The sequence below is a fragment of the Pseudophryne corroboree genome, chromosome 2 (assembly GCF_028390025.1).
Source record: "Pseudophryne corroboree isolate aPseCor3 chromosome 2, aPseCor3.hap2, whole genome shotgun sequence".
Taxonomy (NCBI): domain Eukaryota; kingdom Metazoa; phylum Chordata; class Amphibia; order Anura; family Myobatrachidae; genus Pseudophryne; species Pseudophryne corroboree.
Genome location: NC_086445.1, coordinates 508,654,205 through 508,674,777, shown reverse-complemented (window position 1 = coordinate 508,674,777; position 20,573 = coordinate 508,654,205). Strand labels below are relative to the sequence as shown.

The 20,573-nt window shown below is 49.1% G+C and overlaps 1 protein-coding gene across 3 annotated transcripts in view; it reads left to right on the top strand.

Moving 5' to 3' along the window:
• The window catches only part of LOC135031779 (uncharacterized), a 935,328-nt gene that overhangs the window by 867,226 nt on the left and 47,529 nt on the right, over positions 1-20,573 (top strand). For all 3 annotated transcript variants that reach the window (XM_063954034.1, XM_063954035.1, XM_063954033.1), the window contains one exon: positions 19,371-19,571. In XM_063954034.1, coding sequence (XP_063810104.1) covers positions 19,371-19,571 — 201 coding nt within the window. The remainder of the gene's footprint in view (positions 1-19,370; positions 19,572-20,573) is intronic.

Here is a 20,573-nt window from a genome sequence, read left to right as displayed (position 1 = left end):
TGACTGTGCTGAGGGCTCACTGCTCACACAGCTGAATTGTGGGGGAGACTGGGGTGCAGTTATAGCAGGAGTACAGTGCACACTTTTGCTGCCAGTGTGACTGACCAGTGACCACCAGTATATTGTCTGCCTGAAAAAGTTAAACACTCCTGTGGTGTTTTTTTTTTTTATTCTATAAACGCATTCTGCTGACAGTGTTCAGCAGGTCCGTCATTCATTATATTATATAAATATTTACCTGCAGTAGTGTTATATTTTTTTTGTTCATCTCTATCATCTTTATCATCTCTATATTAGCAGACGCAGTACGGTAGTCCACGGCTGTGGCTACCTCTGTGTCGTCAGTGCTCGTCCATAATTGTATACCTACCTGTGGTGGGGTTTTTTTTTCTATCTTCTTCATACTAGTAGTTTAGGAGTCTGCTGACAGTGTCCAGCAGGTCCGTCATTATATTATATATACCTGCAGTAGTGATATATATATATTTTTTATATCATTATCATCTCTATACTAGCAGACGCAGTACGGTAGTCCACGGCTGTAGCTACCTCTGTGTCGTCAGTGCTCGTCCATAATTGTATACCTACCTGTGGTGGGTTTTTTTTTTCTATCTTCTTCATACTAGTAGTTTAGGAGTCTGCTGACAGTGTCCAGCAGGTCCGTCATTATATTATATATACCTGCAGTAGTGATATATATATATATATTTTATATCATTATCATCTCTATACTAGCAGACGCAGTACGGTAGTCCACGGCTGTAGCTACCTCTGTGTCGTCAGTCACTCGTCATCCATAAGTATACTAGTATCCATCCATCTCCATTGTTTACCTGAGGTGCCTTTTAGTTGTGCCTATTAAAATATGGAGAACAAAAATGTTGAGGTTCCAAAAATAGGGAAAGATCAAGATCCACTTCCACCTCGTGCTGAAGCTGCTGCCACTAGTCATGGCCGAGACGATGAAATTCCATCAACGTCGTCTGCCAAGGCCGATGCCCAATGTCATAGTACAGAGCATGTAAAATCCAAAACACAAAATATCAGTAAAAAAAGGACTCAAAAATCTAAAATAAAATCGTCGTCGGAGAAGCGTAAACTTGCCAATATGCCATTTACCACACGGAGTGGCAAGGAACGGCTGAGGCCCTGGCCTATGTTCATGGCTAGTGGTTCAGCTTCACATGAGGATGGAAGCACTCAGCCTCTCGCTAGAAAAATGAAAAGACTTAAGCTGGCAAAAGCACAGCAAAGAACTGTGCGTTCTTCGAAATCACAAATCCACAAGGAGAGTCCAATTGTGTCGGTTGCGATGCCTGACCTTCCCAACACTGGACGTGAAGAGCATGCGCCTTCCACCATTTGCACGCCCCCTGCAAGTGCTGGAAGGAGCACCCGCAGTCCAGTTCCTGATAGTCAGATTGAAGATGTCAGTGTTGAAGTACACCAGGATGAGGAGGATATGGGTGTTGCTGGCGCTGGGGAGGAAATTGACCAGGAGGATTCTGATGGTGAGGTGGTTTGTTTAAGTCAGGCACCCGGGGAGACACCTGTTGTCCGTGGGAGGAATATGGCCATTGACATGCCTGGTGAAAATACCAAAAAAATCAGCTCTTCGGTGTGGAAGTATTTCAACAGAAATGCAGACAACAGGTGTCAAGCCGTGTGTTGCCTTTGTCAAGCTGTAATAAGTAGGGGTAAGGACGTTAACCACCTCGGAACATCCTCCCTTATACGTCACCTGCAGCGCATTCATCATAAGTCAGTGACAAGTTCAAAAACTTTGGGCGACAGCGGAAGCAGTCCACTGACCAGTAAATCCCTTCCTCTTGTAACCAAGCTCACGCAAACCACCCCACCAACTCCCTCAGTGTCAATTTCCTCCTTCCCCAGGAATGCCAATAGTCCTGCAGGCCATGTCACTGGCAATTCTGACGAGTCCTCTCCTGCCTGGGATTCCTCCGATGCATCCTTGAGTGTAACGCCTACTGCTGCTGGCGCTGCTGTTGTTGCTGCTGGGAGTCGATGGTCATCCCAGAGGGGAAGTCGTAAGACCACTTTTACTACTTCCACCAAGCAATTGACTGTCCAACAGTCCTTTGCGAGGAAGATGAAATATCACAGCAGTCATCCTGCTGCAAAGCGGATAACTGAGGCCTTGGCATCCTGGGCGGTGAGAAACGTGGTTCCGGTATCCATCATTACTGCAGAGCCATCTATAGGCTTGTTTGAGGTACTGTGCCCCCGGTACCAAATACCATCTAGGTTCCATTTCTCTAGGCAGGCGATACCGAAAATGTACACAGACCTCAGAAAAAGACTCACCAGTGTCCTAAAAAATGCAGTTGTACCCAATGTCCACTTAACCACGGACATGTGGACAAGTGGAGCAGGGCAGACTCAGGACTATATGACTGTGACAGCCCACTGGGTAGATGTATTGACTCCCGCCGCAAGAACAGCAGCGGCGGCACCAGTAGCAGCATCTCGCAAACGCCAACTCTTTCCTAGGCAGGCTACGCTTTGTATCACTGCTTTCCAGAATACGCACACAGCTGAAAACCTCTTACGGCAACTGAGGGAGATCATCGCAGAATGGCTTACCCCAATTGGACTCTCCTGTGGATTTGTGGCATCGGACAACGCCAGCAATATTGTGTGTGCATTAAATATGGGCAAATTCCAGCACGTCCCATGTTTTGCACATACCTTGAATTTGGTGGTGCAGAATTATTTAAAAAACGAGAGGGGCGTGCAAGAGATGCTGTCGGTGGCCAGAAGAATTGCGGGACACTTTCGGCGTACAGGCACCACGTACAGAAGACTGGAGCAACACCAAAAATGCCTGAACCTGCCCTGCCATCATCTGAAGCAAGAAATGGTAACGAGGTGGAATTCAACCCTCTATATGCTTCAGAGGTTGGAGGAGCAGCAAAAGGCCATTCAAGCCTATACAACTGACCACGATATAGGAGGTGGAATGCACCTGTCTCAAGCGCAGTGGAGAATGATTTCAACGTTGTGCAAGGTTCTGCAACCTTTTGAACTTGCCACACGTGAAGTCAGTTCAGACACTGCCAGCCTGAGTCAGGTCATTCCCCTCATCAGGCTTTTGCAGAAGAAGCTGGAGACATTGAAGGAGGAGCTAACACTGAGCGATTCCGCTAGGCATGTGGGACTTGTGGATGGAGCCCTTAATTCGCTTAACAAGGATTCACGGGTGGTCAATCTGTTGAAATCAGAGCACTACATTTTGGCCACCGTGCTCGATCCTAGATTTAAAACCTACGTTGTATCTCTCTTTCCGGCAGACACAAGTCTGCAGGGGTTCAAAGAACTGCTGGTGAGAAAATTGTCAAGTCAAGCGGAACGCGACCTGTCAACATCTCCTCCTTCACATTCTCCCGCAACTGGGGGTGCGAGGAAAAGGCTCAGAATTCCGAGCCCACCCGCTGGCGGTGATGCAGGGCAGTCTGGAGCGACTGCTGATGCTGACATCTGGTCCGGACTGAAGGACCTGACAACGATTACGGACATGTCGTCTACTGTCACTGCATATGATTCTCTCACAATTGAAAGAATGGTGGAGGATTATATGAGTGACCGCATCCAAGTAGGCACCTCAGACAGTCCGTACGTATACTGGCAGGAAAAAGAGGCAATTTGGAGGCCCTTGCACAAACTGGCTTTATTCTACCTAAGTTGCCCTCCCACAAGTGTGTATTCCGAAAGAGTGTTTAGTGCCGCCGCTCACCTTGTCAGCAATCGGCGTACGAGGTTACTTCCAGAAAATGTGGAGAAGATGATGTTCATTAAAATGAATTATAATCAATTCCTCCGCGGAGACATTGACCAGCAGCAATTGCCTCCACAAAGTACACAGGGAGCTGAGATGGTGGATTCCAGTGGGGACGAATTGATAATCTGTGAGGAGGGGGATGTACACGGTGATATATCGGAGGATGATGATGAGGTGGACATCTTGCCTCTGTAGAGCCAGTTTGTGCAAGGAGAGATTAATTGCTTCTTTTTTTTGGGGGGGGTCCAAACCAACCCGTCATATCAGTCACAGTCGTGTGGCAGACCCTGTCACTGAAATGATGGGTTGGTTAAAGTGTGCATGTCCTGTTTATACAACATAAGGGTGGGTGGGAGGGCCCAAGGACAATTCCATCTTGCACCTCTTTTTTCTTTCATTTTTCTTTGCGTCATGTGCTGTTTGGGGAGTGTTTTTTGGAAGGGCCATCCTGCGTGACACTGCAGTGCCACTCCTAGATGGGCCAGGTGTTTGTGTCGGCCACTAGGGTCGCTTATCTTAGTCACACAGCTACCTCATTGCGCCTCTTTTTTTTCTTCTTTGCGTCATGTGCTGTTTGGGGAGTGTTTTTTGGAAGGGCCATCCTGCGTGACACTGCAGTGCCACTCCTAGATGGGCCAGGTGTTTGTGTCGGCCACTTGGGTCGCTGAGCTTAGTCACACAGCTACCTCATTGCGCCTCTTTTTTTCTTTGCGTCATGTGCTGTTTGGGGAGTGTTTTTTGGAAGGGCCATCCTGCGTGACACTGCAGTGCCACTCCTAGATGGGCCAGGTGTTTGTGTCGGCCACTTGGGTCGCTGAGCTTAGTCATCCAGCGACCTCGGTGCAAATTTTAGGACTAAAAATAATATTGTGAGGTGTGAGGTGTTCAGAATAGACTGAAAATGAGTGGAAATTATGGTTATTGAGGTTAATAATACTTTGGGATCAAAATGACCCCCAAATTCTATGATTTAAGCTGTTTTTTAGGGTTTTTTGAAAAAAACACCCGAATCCAAAACACACCCGAATCCGACAAAAAAAATTCGGTGAGGTTTTGCCAAAACGCGTTCGAACCCAAAACACGGCCACGGAACCGAACCCAAAACCAAAACACAGAACCCAAAAAATTTCCGGTGCACATCTCTAGTTGGGACTGATTCATATCTATTGCAGTGTCAATGTGCATATAGCAGAATGTATATTGTGTAATATGTTTTCTGCTGCGTGGTACACTGGGCTCCACAAGTCTGGACAATGGGGTGTAGAGTAGGATCTTGATCCGAGGCACCAACAGGCTCAAAGCTTTGACTGTTCCCAGAATGCACAGCACCGCCTCCTCTATAACCCCACCTCCCAGCACAGGAGCTCAGTTTTGTCAGTTGGTGCTGCAGTAAGAAGGCACTTAACAGAGGGGCTGCTCCAGGCAGCCCTAAGAAAAGCTTTTTAGGAGGTAAAAAGTGAAGACTTCAAGGGCAGCAGCAGGGGTAAATGTCTTCTGACATTCTCTGCTGCAGCTCCAGCTCTCCCCAGCGGCGCTGTACACTCCCGAGCCCTGGTTGCCGGGTACCTACAGCGGAGGCTCCGGTTTACTTTACGTTAGGCACACACGGCTGGGGCTCTCCAGGATCGCGTGGCCACGCTTCGGAAGGTGGTAAGTGGGTCCCGCTCGCGGGACTCGCTCTTTATCGCGATCCGGCGCGGTCAGTGGGAGGTGGGCCGCGCACGCTGGCGGTGGACACTGTGGATACAGTCGATCCCACTAGATCACCAGGGCATGGGCGCAGGTCAGGTTTTCTCTTAAAACCGATTTTAATATCGCCCACAGTACCCGGTGGTTTTGCCAGCAAGGGGGATAAGGCTTAGACCTGAAGCCCCTCCCCCAGCCCCAGGGCACCATTTCCAGCAAGTGTTCCCGCCCTGGAGCTGCATTTCTGTCTTTTCCACACTCCCTGTCAGTGTCTGCGGCGCCATTACTCCTCAGCTCACTGTTCCTGGGACTGCTTGGGCAAATCCTCCTATGTAAAGCCGCCTGGTTGTCAGCGATGTGACTTTACATGACACTTAGGTATTCTACATGCCTTTTTAGTCAGTGTTCGTAAGAAAGAGTGCATTTAGTCAGGGGTTTATAGTACAATTACCCTGTGATATACATCCAGTTTCTTACTGTGTAGTGCTATATCTATTGACTATATAGCTGTGTAAGCTAGTCCAGTGCAGTATTATTGTCTGTAATAACCTCTGCATTGTACAAACTGTGACTATTTGTGTGTGCATTGATAGCTGAGTGGTGTCCATCTCGTGTCTTTCAATCAACTTGCTATCCCTATATTCTATAACCTGAGGGGGCTTGGTTCGTCAGGTGTTATTTTATATAGTATTTTCACAAAGATATACTGTATTACGTATTTTTCTCTGTGATTTAGTCACCATATCTCTCCTTTATCTCTGCTGGTACTGACTACACTGCGCAGGGGTTTGGGTTTAGGGATATAGTGCTGCTAATAATTGTACTGTGTTACCTCATACTGCAAGTTATATCATGTCTGCTTCTGAGGGTAACGGTTCTGGGGCGTAACACACTGCTGGTGTTGCTGAAGCCACAGGCACATATGGGGAGAATATAGCAGCTGTGGGCTCTGGTTCTGGGGGCTCCTTGTCCCCCAGTGGGACTGTGGCAACGGAGGCACATACTGACCCTCCGTGGGCCGCTTTTTCCACGCTTCTGCATATGCTAGTTCATAAACTAACACCCCCTATGGGACCCCCAATGCCGGTACAACCGTATGTGGTCCCTGCAGCTAACCCGCCGTGGGCGGATGATTTATCTGCTCAATTAAAGAAGTTGAACCAGTCCCTGACTACTAAAAAGTCTGACCAACGCTCGCCTAAGTCCAAGAGGTCCTCTATGCGAGCGCTCGTCTCCTCACAATCCACTGCTGTCACTGACACCTCGTCTGATGAAGACAGCACATACACTGACCCCACAGGTTCTGACTCAGATACGGCTGATGGGGAGGGTAGTTCACATGTGGATGTTCCTGATCTTTAAGTTAATTCTGCAGATTACGGATGATCCCGAGCCATCCGTTTCTCCTAAGAAACCAGATAGGTTCAAGCGTCAGAAGGTGATTAAACAAGTTTTACCTCACTCTGACCACCTAGTGGATATACATTAGGAACCCTGGCAAAGCCCGGGTACGAAGTTTGTGCCTCAAAAGGAGATGCTGACTCGCTATCCCCTCGCGCCAGAGCTGTCTAAGAATTGGGAAACGCCTCCTCCAGTAGACTCACATGTGGCTAGGATGGTGGTTTCCTCAGCTCTACCTGTCACTACCGTCACGTCTCTAAAAGAGCCTACGGATAAACGTGTGGAGGGTTGTCTAAAAGCGATTTACACCCTCACGGTGCTGCACAAAGGCCCACTATTGCAGCTACATGGACGGCAGAGGCTATTGAAGCATGGGCCTTGGAGTTAGACGCTGAAATCTCCTCTGACCATGCTAGACAATGCTTGTCATATATTGTCACAGCTTCTCGCTATATTAAAGAGGCAGCTTCTAATGCCGGTATCCTAGCAGCCAAGGCCTCTACTATGTCAGTCCTGGCTCGCAGGATATTGTGGCTGAGATCCTGGTCTGTGGATCTGGACTCTAGAAAAACCCTGGAGGTACTCCCTTTCAAGGGGGATATTCTGTTTGGGGAGGACTTAAATAAGATAGTGGCTGACTTGGCTACTGCCAAAACTGCCTGTCTGCCTAATACAGCTCCTTCTGTGTCGAAGGCCAAAGGCACGTCCTTTCGCCTCTTTCGTCCTTCAGGTAAAGCAAAAGGTCAGGCGTACCATAAGCAGGCCCGCGCTTCCAAACCTGGTAAGCCGAAGCCCAAAAGAGCCTGGGCTGCCTGTCAGCCAGCAGCCAAGACCGATAAGCCTGCCGCATGACGGGGCGGGCCTCCCCCTGGGGGATCCCAGGGTGGGGGGCCGGCTTCTAGGGTATACCCAGGAATGGTTGAAGACCACTTCAGATGCCTGGGTACTGGAAGTCGTCACTCGAGGTTACGCCATAGCCTTCAAAAACCGACCCCCTCATCGATTTTGACAGACAGATGTCCCGTCGGACCAGACAAAGGCAAACACTCTGCATTCGGTGGTAAAGACCCTCCTGGATACAGGAGTTGTAGTACAGGTGCCTCTTGCTCAGAGGGGCCGGGGGTACTATTCTCCGCTGTTTCTAGTCCCGAAACCGAATGGGTCCTCCCGGCCCATTCTCAACCTCAAGGCACTGAACAAATTTGTGAAGGTTTCCAAGTTCCGTATGGAAACCCTTCACTCTATAGTTCTGGCCTTGGAACCTGGGGACTACATGGTCTCCCTGGACATACAGGATGCTTACCTGCATATTCCTATAGCAGTGTCACATCAACAATACCTGAGGTTCGCTATTGGCAACCTCCATTACCAGTTTCGGGCGTTACCTTTTGGTTTAACAACGGCTCCGTGAGTCTTCACCAAAGTTATGGCGTTTATGACGGTGGTACTCCGCCGGCAAGGGGTCAGGATACTGCCGTATCTGGACGACTTGTTAATCCTGGCAAATTCCCCAGATCTTCTCCTGCGTCATCTGGATATGACGGTCCGGTTTCTACAAGCCCACGGGTGGCTCATCAACTGGAAGAAATCCTCCCTGGTCCCTGCTCAGAGCATGGTGCATCTGGGAGCGCTGTTGGACACTCACAACCAGAGGTTGTTCTTGTCTCAGGAGAAAGTCCTGAAACTTCAGGACAGGATTCGTTGCTTCCTTTCTCGTCCGCAAGTGTCGATACATTCTGCAATGCAGGTGCTGGGCCTCATGGTGTCAGCATTCGAGATGGTGGAGTATGCTCAATTCCATTCTCGCCCCCTCCAGAAGCTGATTCTAGCCAAGTGGGACGGCCTGCCTCACCGGATCAGGTCTCACATGATCTCTTTGACTCCGGAGGTCCGTCTGTCGCTGCTGTGGTGGCTCCTGGACCGACAATTGTGCAGAGGCCGTCCCTTCTGGATATCCAACTGGGTCCTGTTGACGACAGATGCCAGTCTAAGAGGTTGGGGCGCGGTGCTGGAGCAGCACTCCTTGCAGGGTCGGTGGACCAAGGAGGAATCTTGCAGGCGGTCTTCAATGCGTTGAACCTAGCCCAGCATTTGATTCAGAACCGTCCTGTTCAATTACAGTCGGACAACGCCACCACAGTGGCTCACATAAATCATCAAGGCGGCACTCTAAGCCGTTTGGCAATGAAGGACGCCTCACTGATTCTACGTTGGGCAGAACGCCATCTACCGGCAATATCGGCAATATTCATTCCAGGAGTCCTGAATTGGGAAGCGGACTTTCTCAGTCATCAGGACGTGCATGCCGGCGAGTGGGGCCTCCATCCAGAAGTGTTTCAATTCCTCGTGGAAAGGTGGGGTCTTCCAGATGTGGATCTGATGGCGTCCGACACAATCACTAGGTTCCGGTCTTCGGAGCAAGGACAAGGGATCCTCAAGCAGCATTCGTGGATGCGCTGGCAGTGCCGTGGAGGTTTCGGCTGCTGTACGTGCTCCCTCTGGTGTCACTCCTGCCCAGGGTAATTCGGAAGTTCAAGCAAGAAAAAGGAAATCTGCTTCTCATAGCTCCGGCGTGGCCCAGACGGCACTGGTTCTCAGACCTGCAGGGCCTATCGTCAGAGCGTCCACTTCTACTTCCACAACGCCCAGACCTCCTCGTTCAGGGCCCCTGTGTCTACCAGGACCTAGCCCAGCTGTCTTTGACGGCGTGGCTCTTGAAGCTTCCGTCTTAAGAGCTAAGGGTTTTTCTGAAGAGGTCATTAAAACTATGTTGCGGGCCCGGAAACCGGCCTCTGCTCGGATTTACCATCGGGTCTGGCATTCCTACTTTGTTTGGTGCGCATCTAACCATTATGACGCTTCCAAGTTTAGTACAGCCAAACTTTTGGCATTTCTACAGCAGGGCCTAGATTTAGGCCTGCATCTGGCCTCCCTCAAGGTTCCTATTTCTGCCTTGTCGGTGTGGTTTCAGAGAAAAATTGCGACTTTACCTGATGTTCATACTTTCACTCAGGGTGTGTTGCGTATCCAACCTCCCTATGTCCCGCCTGTGGCTCCTTGGGACTTGTCGGTGGTTTTGGAGGCGTTGCAGGAGCCTCCATTTGAACCTCTTGGTTCAGCTGACCTTAAGTGGCTTTCACTTAAGGTGGTGTTCTTGCTGGCTATTGCCTCTGCTAGAAGAGTGTCGGATTTGGGTGCCTTGTCTTGTAGTTCCCCATATCTGATTTTTCACCGTGACCGGGCAGTTCTTAGGACTCGTCCCGGATATTTACCTAAGGTGGTTTCTCCGTTCCACCTTAATCAGGAGATTGTGGTTCCAGCTTTTGTTTCTCCTGATTTGTCTCCCAAAGAGCGGTCTTTGGATGTGGTACGGGCTCTCCGTTTCTATGTGAGGAGAACTGCTTCTATTCGAAAGGCTGATTCTCTCTTTGTTTTGTTCGGATTTCACAAACGTGGCTGGCCTGCTCACAAGCAGACCCTGGCCAGGTGGATTAGAATGGTGATTGCGCATGCTTATGTGAAGGCTGGTCTGTCAGCTCCTGTTCACATTACGGCCCATTCTACTCGGTCTGTTGGACCTTCTTGGGCGGCCCAACGTGGTGCGACCCTTGACCAATTGTGCAAGGCGGCTACGTGGTCCTCCGGGAACACGTTGATAAGATTCTGTGCCTTTGATACTGCTACTTCCCAGGATGCTTACTTTGGACGCCGGGTTCTTGTGCCCGCTACAGTGCGTCCCCTCCCATAAGGAACTGCTTTAGGACATCCCCATTGTCCAGACTTGTGGAGCCCAGTGTACCCCGCAGCAGAAAACGAGTTTTATTGTAAGAACTTACTCTGGTTAAAACTCTTTCTGCGAGGTACACTGGGCTCCACAAGGCGCCCACTCTGACGCACTTAGCTTCCTTGGGTTGATATGGCATTAGCCGCTGACACTTCTCTTGTCGTGAGAGTGTGGTGTATGTGGCTACTAACCGTTGTCGTCTCTTTTCCTGCTACTGCATTGGGCTGGTTAACTAAACTGAGCTCCTGGGCTGGGAGGCGGGGTTATAGAGGAGGCGGCGCTGTGCATTCTGGGAACAGTCAAAGCTTTGAGCCTGTTGGTGCCTCGGATCAAGATCCTACTCTACACCCCATTGTTCAGACTTGTGGAGCCCAGTGTACCTCGCAGAAAGGGGTATATTTACTAAAATTCGTATTTTTCCGAATGAGGTTAAAGTTCAATCACGAATGACATCGAAAGTGTAAAATTGCAACTTTTTGAATTTATTATGACTAATTTACTAAGCTGTCGTATTCTGCATTTTCGTATTTACCGATGTCGATGTCATTCGTATTTTTTGGCAGTGTTTTACGTGAGTGAATTGTAAAACACTGCCGACACAATGAATCTCGGACGGATCTGTGAGATCCATGCTGGGCTTCATTGTGCACCTTTCGTAAAAAATAAAACATTGTTAAAATTTAAAAAAAAAAATGCGTGGGGTCCCCCCTCCTAAGCAAAACCAGCCTCGGGCTCTTTGAGCCGGTCCTGGTTGAAAAAATATGGGGGGAAAATTGACCGGGGTTCCCCCATATTTAATCAACCAGCACCGGGCTCTGCGCCTGGTCCTGGTTCCAAAAATACGGGGGACAAAAAGCGTAGGGGTCCCCCGTATTTCTGAAACCAGCACCGGGCTCCACTAGCCAGATACATAATGCCACAGCTGGGGGACACTTTTATATTGGTCCCTGCGGCCCTGGCATTACATACCCAACTAGTCACCCCTGGCCGGGGTACCCTGGAGGAGTGGGGGCTCCTTCAATCAAGGGGTCCCCCCCCTCCAGCCACCCAAGGGCCAGGGGTGAAGCCCGAGGCTGTCCCCCCCATCCAAGGGCGGCGGATGGGGGGCTGATAGCCTTTTTGTCAAAATTTGAATATTGTTTTTAGTAGCAGTACTACAAGTCCAAGCAAGCCTCCCCCGCATGCTGGTACTTGGAGAACCACAAGTACCAGCATGCGGTGGAAAACCAGGCACGCTGGTACCTGTAGTACTACTACTAAAAAAATACCCCAATAAAAACAGAAGACACACACCTTGAAAGTAAAAGTTTAATTCATACATCCACACCTCCAAACATAGGGTGAGGTTACTTTCGGTCAACCGCTGACCACAAAGTTCCCACCATTGGTTACAATGGAGCGCATAGGCGCTACATTGTATCACTGCCGTGTGCTGCCTGACAGACACTACAGGAGCACACAGCCAATCAGGAGGGTGCCACGACGTGGCGCTCCCTGATTGGCTGAAGGAACCCTCTTAGACAGAAGTCAGGGGGGGTTCCTGGCAGTCGGGGAAAGGGGTCCCATTTGAAAACATGGGGCCCCTTTCAGTGCGTGGTCGGGTGTCCGTTTTTTTATTTTGCAAAGTACGTGGATTACAAATAGAACAGAAGAGGACCGATCTACACTGGATTATGTGAGTATAATTTTTCCAACAGGTACCCCATGGATTCTACATGGAGAAGAGGACCGACCCTCGTGTGAACATAGGTAAGTATGTATGTTTGGAGGTGTGGATGTATGAATTAAACTTTTACTTTCAAGGTGTGTGTCTTCTGTTTTTATTGGGGTATTTTTTTAGTAGTAGTACTACAGGTACCAGCGGGCCCGGTTTTCCACCGCATGCTGGTACTTGTGGTTCTCCAAGTACCAGCTTGCGGGGGAGGCTTGCTGGGACTTGTAGTACTGCTACTAAAAACAATATTCAAATTTAAAAAAAAAGGCTATCAGCCCCCCATCCGCCGCCTTTGGATGGGGGGGACAGCCTCGGGCTTCACCCCTGGCCCTTGGTCGGCTGGAGGGGGGGACCCCTTGATTGAAGGGGCCCCCACTCCTCCAGGGTACCCCGGCCAGGGGTGACTAGTTGGGTATGTAATGCCAGGGCCGCAGGGACCAATATAAAAGTGTCCCCCGGCTGTGGCATTATGTATCTGGCTAGTGGAGCCCGGTGCTGGTTTCAGAAATACGGGGGACCCCTACGCTTTTTGTCCCCCGTATTTTTGGAACCAGGACCAGGCGCAGAGCCCGGTGCTGGTTGATTAAATATGGGGGATCCCCGGTCAATTTCCCCCCCATATTTTTTCAACCAGGACCGGCTCAATGAGCCCGAGGCTGGTTTTGCTTAGGAGGGGGGACCCTACGCATTTTTTTGGGGCAAATTTAACACTTTCCCACCCCTTCCCACTGATAAACATGCACGGATCTCATGGATCCGTGCATGCCTATCAGAACACGGTAAAAAAAAAGCAGGTCTGTTTTATTTTAGCACTTTTTCACGATTGCTATTTTTTCACGGCAGTGTTTGGCTATTGTCGGCAGTGTTTGTGAATTACACTTTTTAGTAAATGACCAAGTTCTACCAAATTATAGGCGTATTTGACCGATAGTGTATTCATTCGTATTTTTTTACTTGGACTTCCAAAAAAATACGAATGCCCTCATCACTGCCGTGATTTGAGTTTAGTAAATTCCCGAGATGACACTTTGAAGAAAAAACACCATCTCGGTCAAAATCGGGACCTTAGTAAATATACCCCAAAGAGTTTTAACAAGGTTAAGTTCTTACCATAAAACTCGTTATTTGGTATATGGTTGCATTTAAATGAACGTTGGCTCATGTAGATGTAATAATACACTTATATCTAGTGGTATTAGAAAATAAACTTTTTTTTCTCATATGTCCTAGAGGATGCTGGGGTCACTTCAAGAACCATGGGGAATAGACGGGATCTGCAGGAGACATGGGCACTTTAAGACTTTCAAAGGGGTGGGAACTGGCTCCTCTCTCTATGCCCCTCCTCCAGACTCCAGTTTAGAATCTGTGCTCAGGCAGACTGGATGCACTCTGAGGAGCTCTACTGAGTTTCTCTGAAAAGACTTTGTTAGGTTTTTTATGTTCAGGGAGAACTTCTGGCAACAGTCTCCCTGCTTCGTGGGACTTAGGGGAGAGAGGTCACACCTACTTCTGTGAGTTTAAAGGCTCTGCTTCTTTGGCTACAGGACACCATTAGTTCCTGAGGGTCTGATCGCTAGGTACACCTAGATGCTCGCTCCTAGAGCCCGCCGTCACCCCCCTTGCAGAGCCAGAAGTCAGAAGACAGGTGAGTAGAAGAAGATCAGAAGACTTCAGTGACGGCTTTGAGGTACCGCACAGCGATCGCACGCTGCGCGCCATGCTCCCACACACAGCGGCACTACAGGGTGTAGGGCGCGGTGGGGGCGCCCTTGGCAGCAGTTTAGCCTCAATAACTACCTGGCAAGAGCGGACTAAGTGCCAGGGCACTGTCCGGACCCCCGCCAGTATACATTTTTTTTTAAAAAGAGCGGGTCTGAAGCGTGCCATTACGGGGGCGGGGCTTAGCCCTCACAGCACACAGCCTGGCGCCATTTTCTCTACACAAGGCTGCAAAGGCTGGTCCTTCCTCACACTGTTGTACAAGTAACAGGGTGCAAAATGGGGGGGGCACAGTTATATTGGTGCATTATATGTAACTTATAAAAGCGCTGCAGGTCTGGGACATTTTCTGTGGTGTTTTCAGACCGGGATTGGGCGCTGGGGTGTGAGCTGGCAATAACTCCCTCTGTATCTCTCAGACAGGCTTTACTGTGGGTCTGTCCCCTATTTGTGTGTTCGTGTGGTGGGTGCACGTGTGTCGGCATGTCTGAGGCGGAGTGCTTTTCCCAGGAGGAGACTATGTTAGGGACACAAACGGCTGTGAGAGTGAACCTGTCGGCACCGCCGACACAGGATTGGGTGAATGTTTTGAGTGCTTTGAATGCTAATGTGGCTCTGATAACCACAGGCTTGGAAGAAATCCGTAGAGGATGTGCTGTTTCAAGTCCAGATTCCCTCGGGGTCACAAAAACGTTCATTTGCCCAGCTGGCAGACACGGATACCAACACGGACGCTGACTCAAGTGTCGACTATAGTGATGCCAGATTAGATCCAAAACTGGCAAAGAGCATTCAGTACATGATTGTGGCTATAAAAGATGTATTACATATCACTGAGGACCCTACTGTTCCTGATACTAGGGTCTATATGTATAAAGGGAAGAAACCTGAGGTAACATTTCCTCCCTCTCATGAACTGAACACGCTTTGTGAAAAGGTTTGGGAAAATCCTGACAAAAAGTTTCAGATTCCCAAAAGGATTGTAGTGGCGTATCCGTTTCCCTCTGGGGATAGGGAAAAATGGGAGTCACCCCCCGTTGTGGACAAAGCTCTGTCATGGCTGTCCAAAAAGGTGGCTCTTCCGTCCCCTGACACGGCAGCCCTAAATGATCCTGCGGATAGTAGACAGGAAAATACATTTAAATCCATTTATGTCACCACGGTACGCTACTCAGACCAGCCATTGCATCTGCGTGGGTGAGTAGTGCTATCGAAAAATGGGCAGATAACTTGTCATCTGAAATGGATACCCTGGATAGGGATAGCATTCTTTTGACACTAGGTCATATCAGGGACGCTGCAGTCTACCTAGCTGCGAGAGATATTGGCCTCTTGGGATCACGGGCCAATGCCATGGCAATCTCAGCTAGGAGAGCATTGTGGATTCATCAATGGAATGCTGATGCTGACTCAAAGAAAGCTATGGAGTCTCTACCGTATAAGGGTGGTGTATTGTTTGGTAACTGCCTCGATGATTTGGTATCTACGGCTACCACAGGTAAGTCATCATTTTTACCTTATGTGCCTGCACCACAAAAGAAAGCGCACCACTATCAGATGCAGTCCTTTCGGCCCAATAAATACAGAAAGGGCCGAGGGTCTTCCTTCCTTGCTACTAGAGGAAAGGGAAAAGGTAAACGATCACCGGCCGTGGCCAGTTCCCAGGAGCAGAAGTCCTCCCCGGCTTCTGCCAAGTCCACCGCATGACGCTGGGGCTCCTCTGCGGGAGTCCACACCGGTGGGGGCACGTCTCAGGCTCTTCAGTCAGTTATGGGCTTGTTCGGCCCTAGACCCATGGGTTTTAGAAATAGTGTCCCAGGGGTACAAACTGGAGTTTCAAGACGTTCCCCCTCACCGATTTTTCAAATCGGCCTTACCAGCTTCTCTTCCAGACAGGGAGGTGGTATGCGCCGCAATACAAAAATTGTGTCCCAATCAAGTCATTGTCAGGGTTCCCCCGTCACAACAGGGAGAAGCTTTTATTCGAGCCTGTTCGTGGTCCCGATGCCAGACGGCTCAGTCAGACCAATCCTGAACCTCAAATCCCTCAATTTCTATCTAAAAAAATTCAAATTCAAGATGGAATCTCTCAGGGCAGTGATCTCCAGTCTGGAGGTTCGGGATTTTATGGTGTTGGTAGACATAAAGGATGCCTACTTACATGTTCCCATTTATCCTCCACATCAGTCTTACCTGAGGTTTGCAGTTCAGGATTGTCATTACCAATTTCAGACGTTGCCGTTTGGTCTGTCCACGGCTCCGAGGGTTTTCACCAAAGTAATGGCTGAAATGATGGTTCTCCTACGCAAACAAGGAGTTACGATTATCCCGTACTTGGACGATCTCCTGATAAAGGCGAGATCCAGGGACAAATTAATGCAGAACTTAACGCTCTCCCTAACAATTCTGCAGCAACATGGTTGGCTCCTAAACTTGCCAAAATCCCATTTGGTTCCGACGAGACGGCTGTCGTTTTTGGGAATGACTCTGGACACAGAATTACAGAGAGTCTTTCTTCCAGTGGAAAAGGCTCTGGAAATTCAGAACCTGGTCAAACTAAAGCTGAAACCAGCAAGAGTATCGATCCATCAATGCACTCGGTTGCTGGGGAAGATGGTGGCGGCCTACGAGGCCATTCAGTTTGGCAGATTCCATGCCAGAGTGTTTCAGTGGGACCTGTTGGACAAGTGGTTCGGGTCCCATCTACACATGCACCGAAGGATAACCCTGTCTTCCAAGACCAGAATCTCACTCCTGTGGTGGCTGCACAGCTCTCACCTCCTAGAGGGACGCAGGTTCGGGATCTAGGACTGGATCTTAGTGACCACGGATGCGAGTCTCCGAGGCTGGGGAGCAGTCACGCAGGGGGAAAGCTTCCAGGGAAGATGGTCAAGCCAGGAAATTTGTCTACACATAAACGTTCTGGAGTTAAGGGCCATTCACAACGGCCTTCTGCAAGCGGAACATCTACTACGCAATCGGCTCGTCTTGATTCAGTCGGACAACATAACAGCAGCAGCGTACATAAACCGCCAGGGCGGAACAAAGAGCAGAGCGGCAATGGCAGAGGCCACAAAGGTGCTCCGTTGGGCGGAAAGGCATACAAGCGCTCTGTCAGCGATCTTCATTCCAGGAGTGGACAACTGGGAAGCAGACTTCCTCAGCAGACACGATCTCCATCCAGGAGAGTAGGGTCTTCATCAAGAGGTCTTTGCAGACGTGACAAGTCTTTGGGGAATTCCTCAAATAGACATGATTGTGTCTTGCATCAACAAGAAACTTCAGAGATATTGTTCCAGGTCGAGAGACCCTCAAGCAATAGCAGTGGACGCCCTAGTAACACCGTGGGTGTTTCAGTTGGTGTACGTGTTTCCTCCGCTTCCACTCTTTCCAAAAGTGATAAAGATCATAAGAAGAACAAAGGTTCAAGCGATCCTCATTGTTCCAGACTGGCCAAGGAGGGCTTGGTATCCAGATCTTCAGGAATTACTCATAGCAGATCCCTGGCCTCTTCCTCTGAGGGAGGATCTGTTACAGCAGGGGCTGTGCATGTTCCAAGACTTACCGCAACTTCGTTTGACGGCTTGGAGGTTAAACGCCGGATCCTAGCCCGAAAGGGTATTCCCAAGGAAGTCATCCCCACTCTTATTCAAGCCAGGAAAGGAGTAACGTCTAAACATTACCACCGTATTTGGAGAAAATACGTGTCTTGGTGTGAATCCAAGAAGGCTCCTACGGAAGAATTTCAGTTAGGACGTTTTCTCCATTTTCTACAAGCCGGTGTGGATGCGGGCCTAAAGTTGGGCTCAATTAAAGTTCAAATTTCAGCTTTATCGGCTTTCTTCCAAAAACAATTGGCCTCCCTTCCAGAAGTTCAGACCTCCATGAAAGGCGTGTTGCACATCCAACCTCCCTTTGTGCCCCCTGTGGCACCATGGGATCTTAACGTGGTGTTGCAATTCCTTCAAACTCATTGGTTTGAACCTTTACAAAAGGTAGAGTTGAAATTCCTTACTTGGAAAGTGGTCATGCTGTTGGCCTTGGCATCTGCAAGGCGGGTGTCTGAATTGGCGGCCTTGTCTCACAAAAGCCCTTATTTGATCTTCCATGAAGATAGAGCAGAGTTGAGGACTCGTCAGCAGTTTCTGCCAAAAGTGGTTTCGTCGTTCCACTTGAAGCAACCTATTGTGGTGCCAGTGGCTACTGACGCCTTGCTGGAATCGAAGTTTCTCGACGTAGTCAGAGCTTTGAAAATTTATGTGGCCAGAACGGCTCAGTTTAGGAAAACGGAGGCTCTGTTTGTCCTGTATGCTCACAACAAAATTGGGGCTCCTGCTTCCAAGCAGACTATTGTGCGCTGGATCTGTCATACGATTCAGCAGGCTCATTCTACGGCTGGATTGCCGTTACCGAAATCGGTGAAGGCCCATTCTACCAGAAAGGTGGGCTCGTCCTGGGCGGCTGCCCGGGGAGTCTCGGCATTACAACTTTGCCGAGCGGCTACTTGGTCGATTTCAAACACCTTTGCGAAGTTCTACAAGTTTGATACCCAGGCTGATGAGGACCTCATGTTTGGTCATTCGGTGCTGCAGAGTCATCCGCACTCTCCCGCCCGTTCTAGAGCTTTGGTATAAACCCCATGGTTCTTGAAGTACCCCGGCATCCTCTAGGACGTATGAGAAAATAAAATTTTAATACCTACCGGTAAATCCTTTTCTCTTAGTCTGTAGAGGATGCTGGGCGCCCGTCCCTGTGCGTACTGTATCTGCAGTTATTGGTTATGGTTACACACATGTTGTGTTACGTTTATAGTCAGCCTGTTGCTGATGTTGTTCATGCCGTTGACTTGCGTTGTGTTAATGCCATGTTGTACGGCGTGCTTGAGGTGTGAGCTGGTATGTATCTCACCTTAGTTTAACAATAAATCCTTTTCCTCGAAATGTCAGTCTCCCTGGGCACAGTTCCTATAACTGGAGTCTGGGGGAGGGGCATAGAGGGAGGAGCCAGTTCACACCTTTTTGAAAGTCTTAAAGTGCCCATGTCTCCTGCGGATCCCATCTATACCCCATGGTTCTTGAAGCGACCCCAGCATCCTCTACGGACTAAGAGAAAAGGATTTACCGGTAGGTATTAAAATCCTATTTTTCTTTTTAAAGCACAGTATTTTTCTGTTAGAACATTCTGGCATTGATGATTGGGAAAATGTTTATTAATTTGTGTATAGGTATGACAAATATATTTTATTGTGTTACCCTGTATTTTACCAGGTTGTCAATGACCTACTCACTGTAAGCAATATCAAGAAATTCTTGGCCACCCAATCCAACAAAAAAGGCAAAGAAATGTCTGTGCTGGTAACGGAGAGCCTGGTTAGCAAACAGCGGAACATACAGAGGAAAAGCCCTGAATACATCAGACACCAACAGTTTTATGAAGAGGCAATGGGAGAGAAGTTCTACGATCTTATTGTAAGTATGAAATACTACTAACACAAGGGGGGTAATTTAGATCTGATCGCAGATGTGCTAAATTTATTAAACTGAATACTTTGCGTAATGTTTTTGGTTAAAGTGCATGAAGTTGTAACACCAACTCCCAGCTACAAAGATGTGCCTTAGTGTGACACTTAACTCCCAGCTACACAGATGTGCCTTAGCGTTACACCCAACTCCCAGCTACACAGATGTGCCTTAGCGTGACACCCAACTCCCAGCTACACAGATGTGCCTTAGCGTGACACCCAACTCCCAGCTACACAGATGTGCCTTAGTATGACACCCAACTCCCAGCTACACAGATGTGCCTTAGTATGACACCCAACTCCCAGCTACACAGATGTGCCTTAGCATGACACCCAACTCCCAGCTACACAGATGTGCCTTAGCGTGACACCTAACTCCCAGCTACACAGCTGTGCCTTAGCATGGCACCCAACTCCCAGCTACACAGATGTGCCTTAGCATGACACCCAACTCCCAGCTACACAGATGTGACTTAGCATGACACCCAACTCCCAGCAACACAGATGTGCCTTAGCGTGAAACCCAACTCCCAGCTATACAGATGTGCCTTAGCATGACACCTAACTCCCAGCTACACAGATGTGCCTTAGCGTGACACCCAACTCCCAGCTACACAGATGTGCGTGACACCCAACTCCCAGCTACACAGATGTGACTTAGCATGACACCCAACTCCCAGCTACACAGATGTGCCTTAGCATGACACCCAACTCCCAGCTACACAGATGTGCCTTAGTATGACACCCAACTCCCAGCTACACAGATGTACCTTAGCGTGACACCCAACTCCCACCTACACAGATGTGCCTTAGCGTGACACCCAACTCCCAGCTACACAGATGTGCCTTAGCATGACACCCAACTCCCAGCTACACAGATGTGCCTTAGCGTGACACCCAACTCCCAGCTACACAGATGTGTCTTAGTATGACACCCAACTCCCAGCTG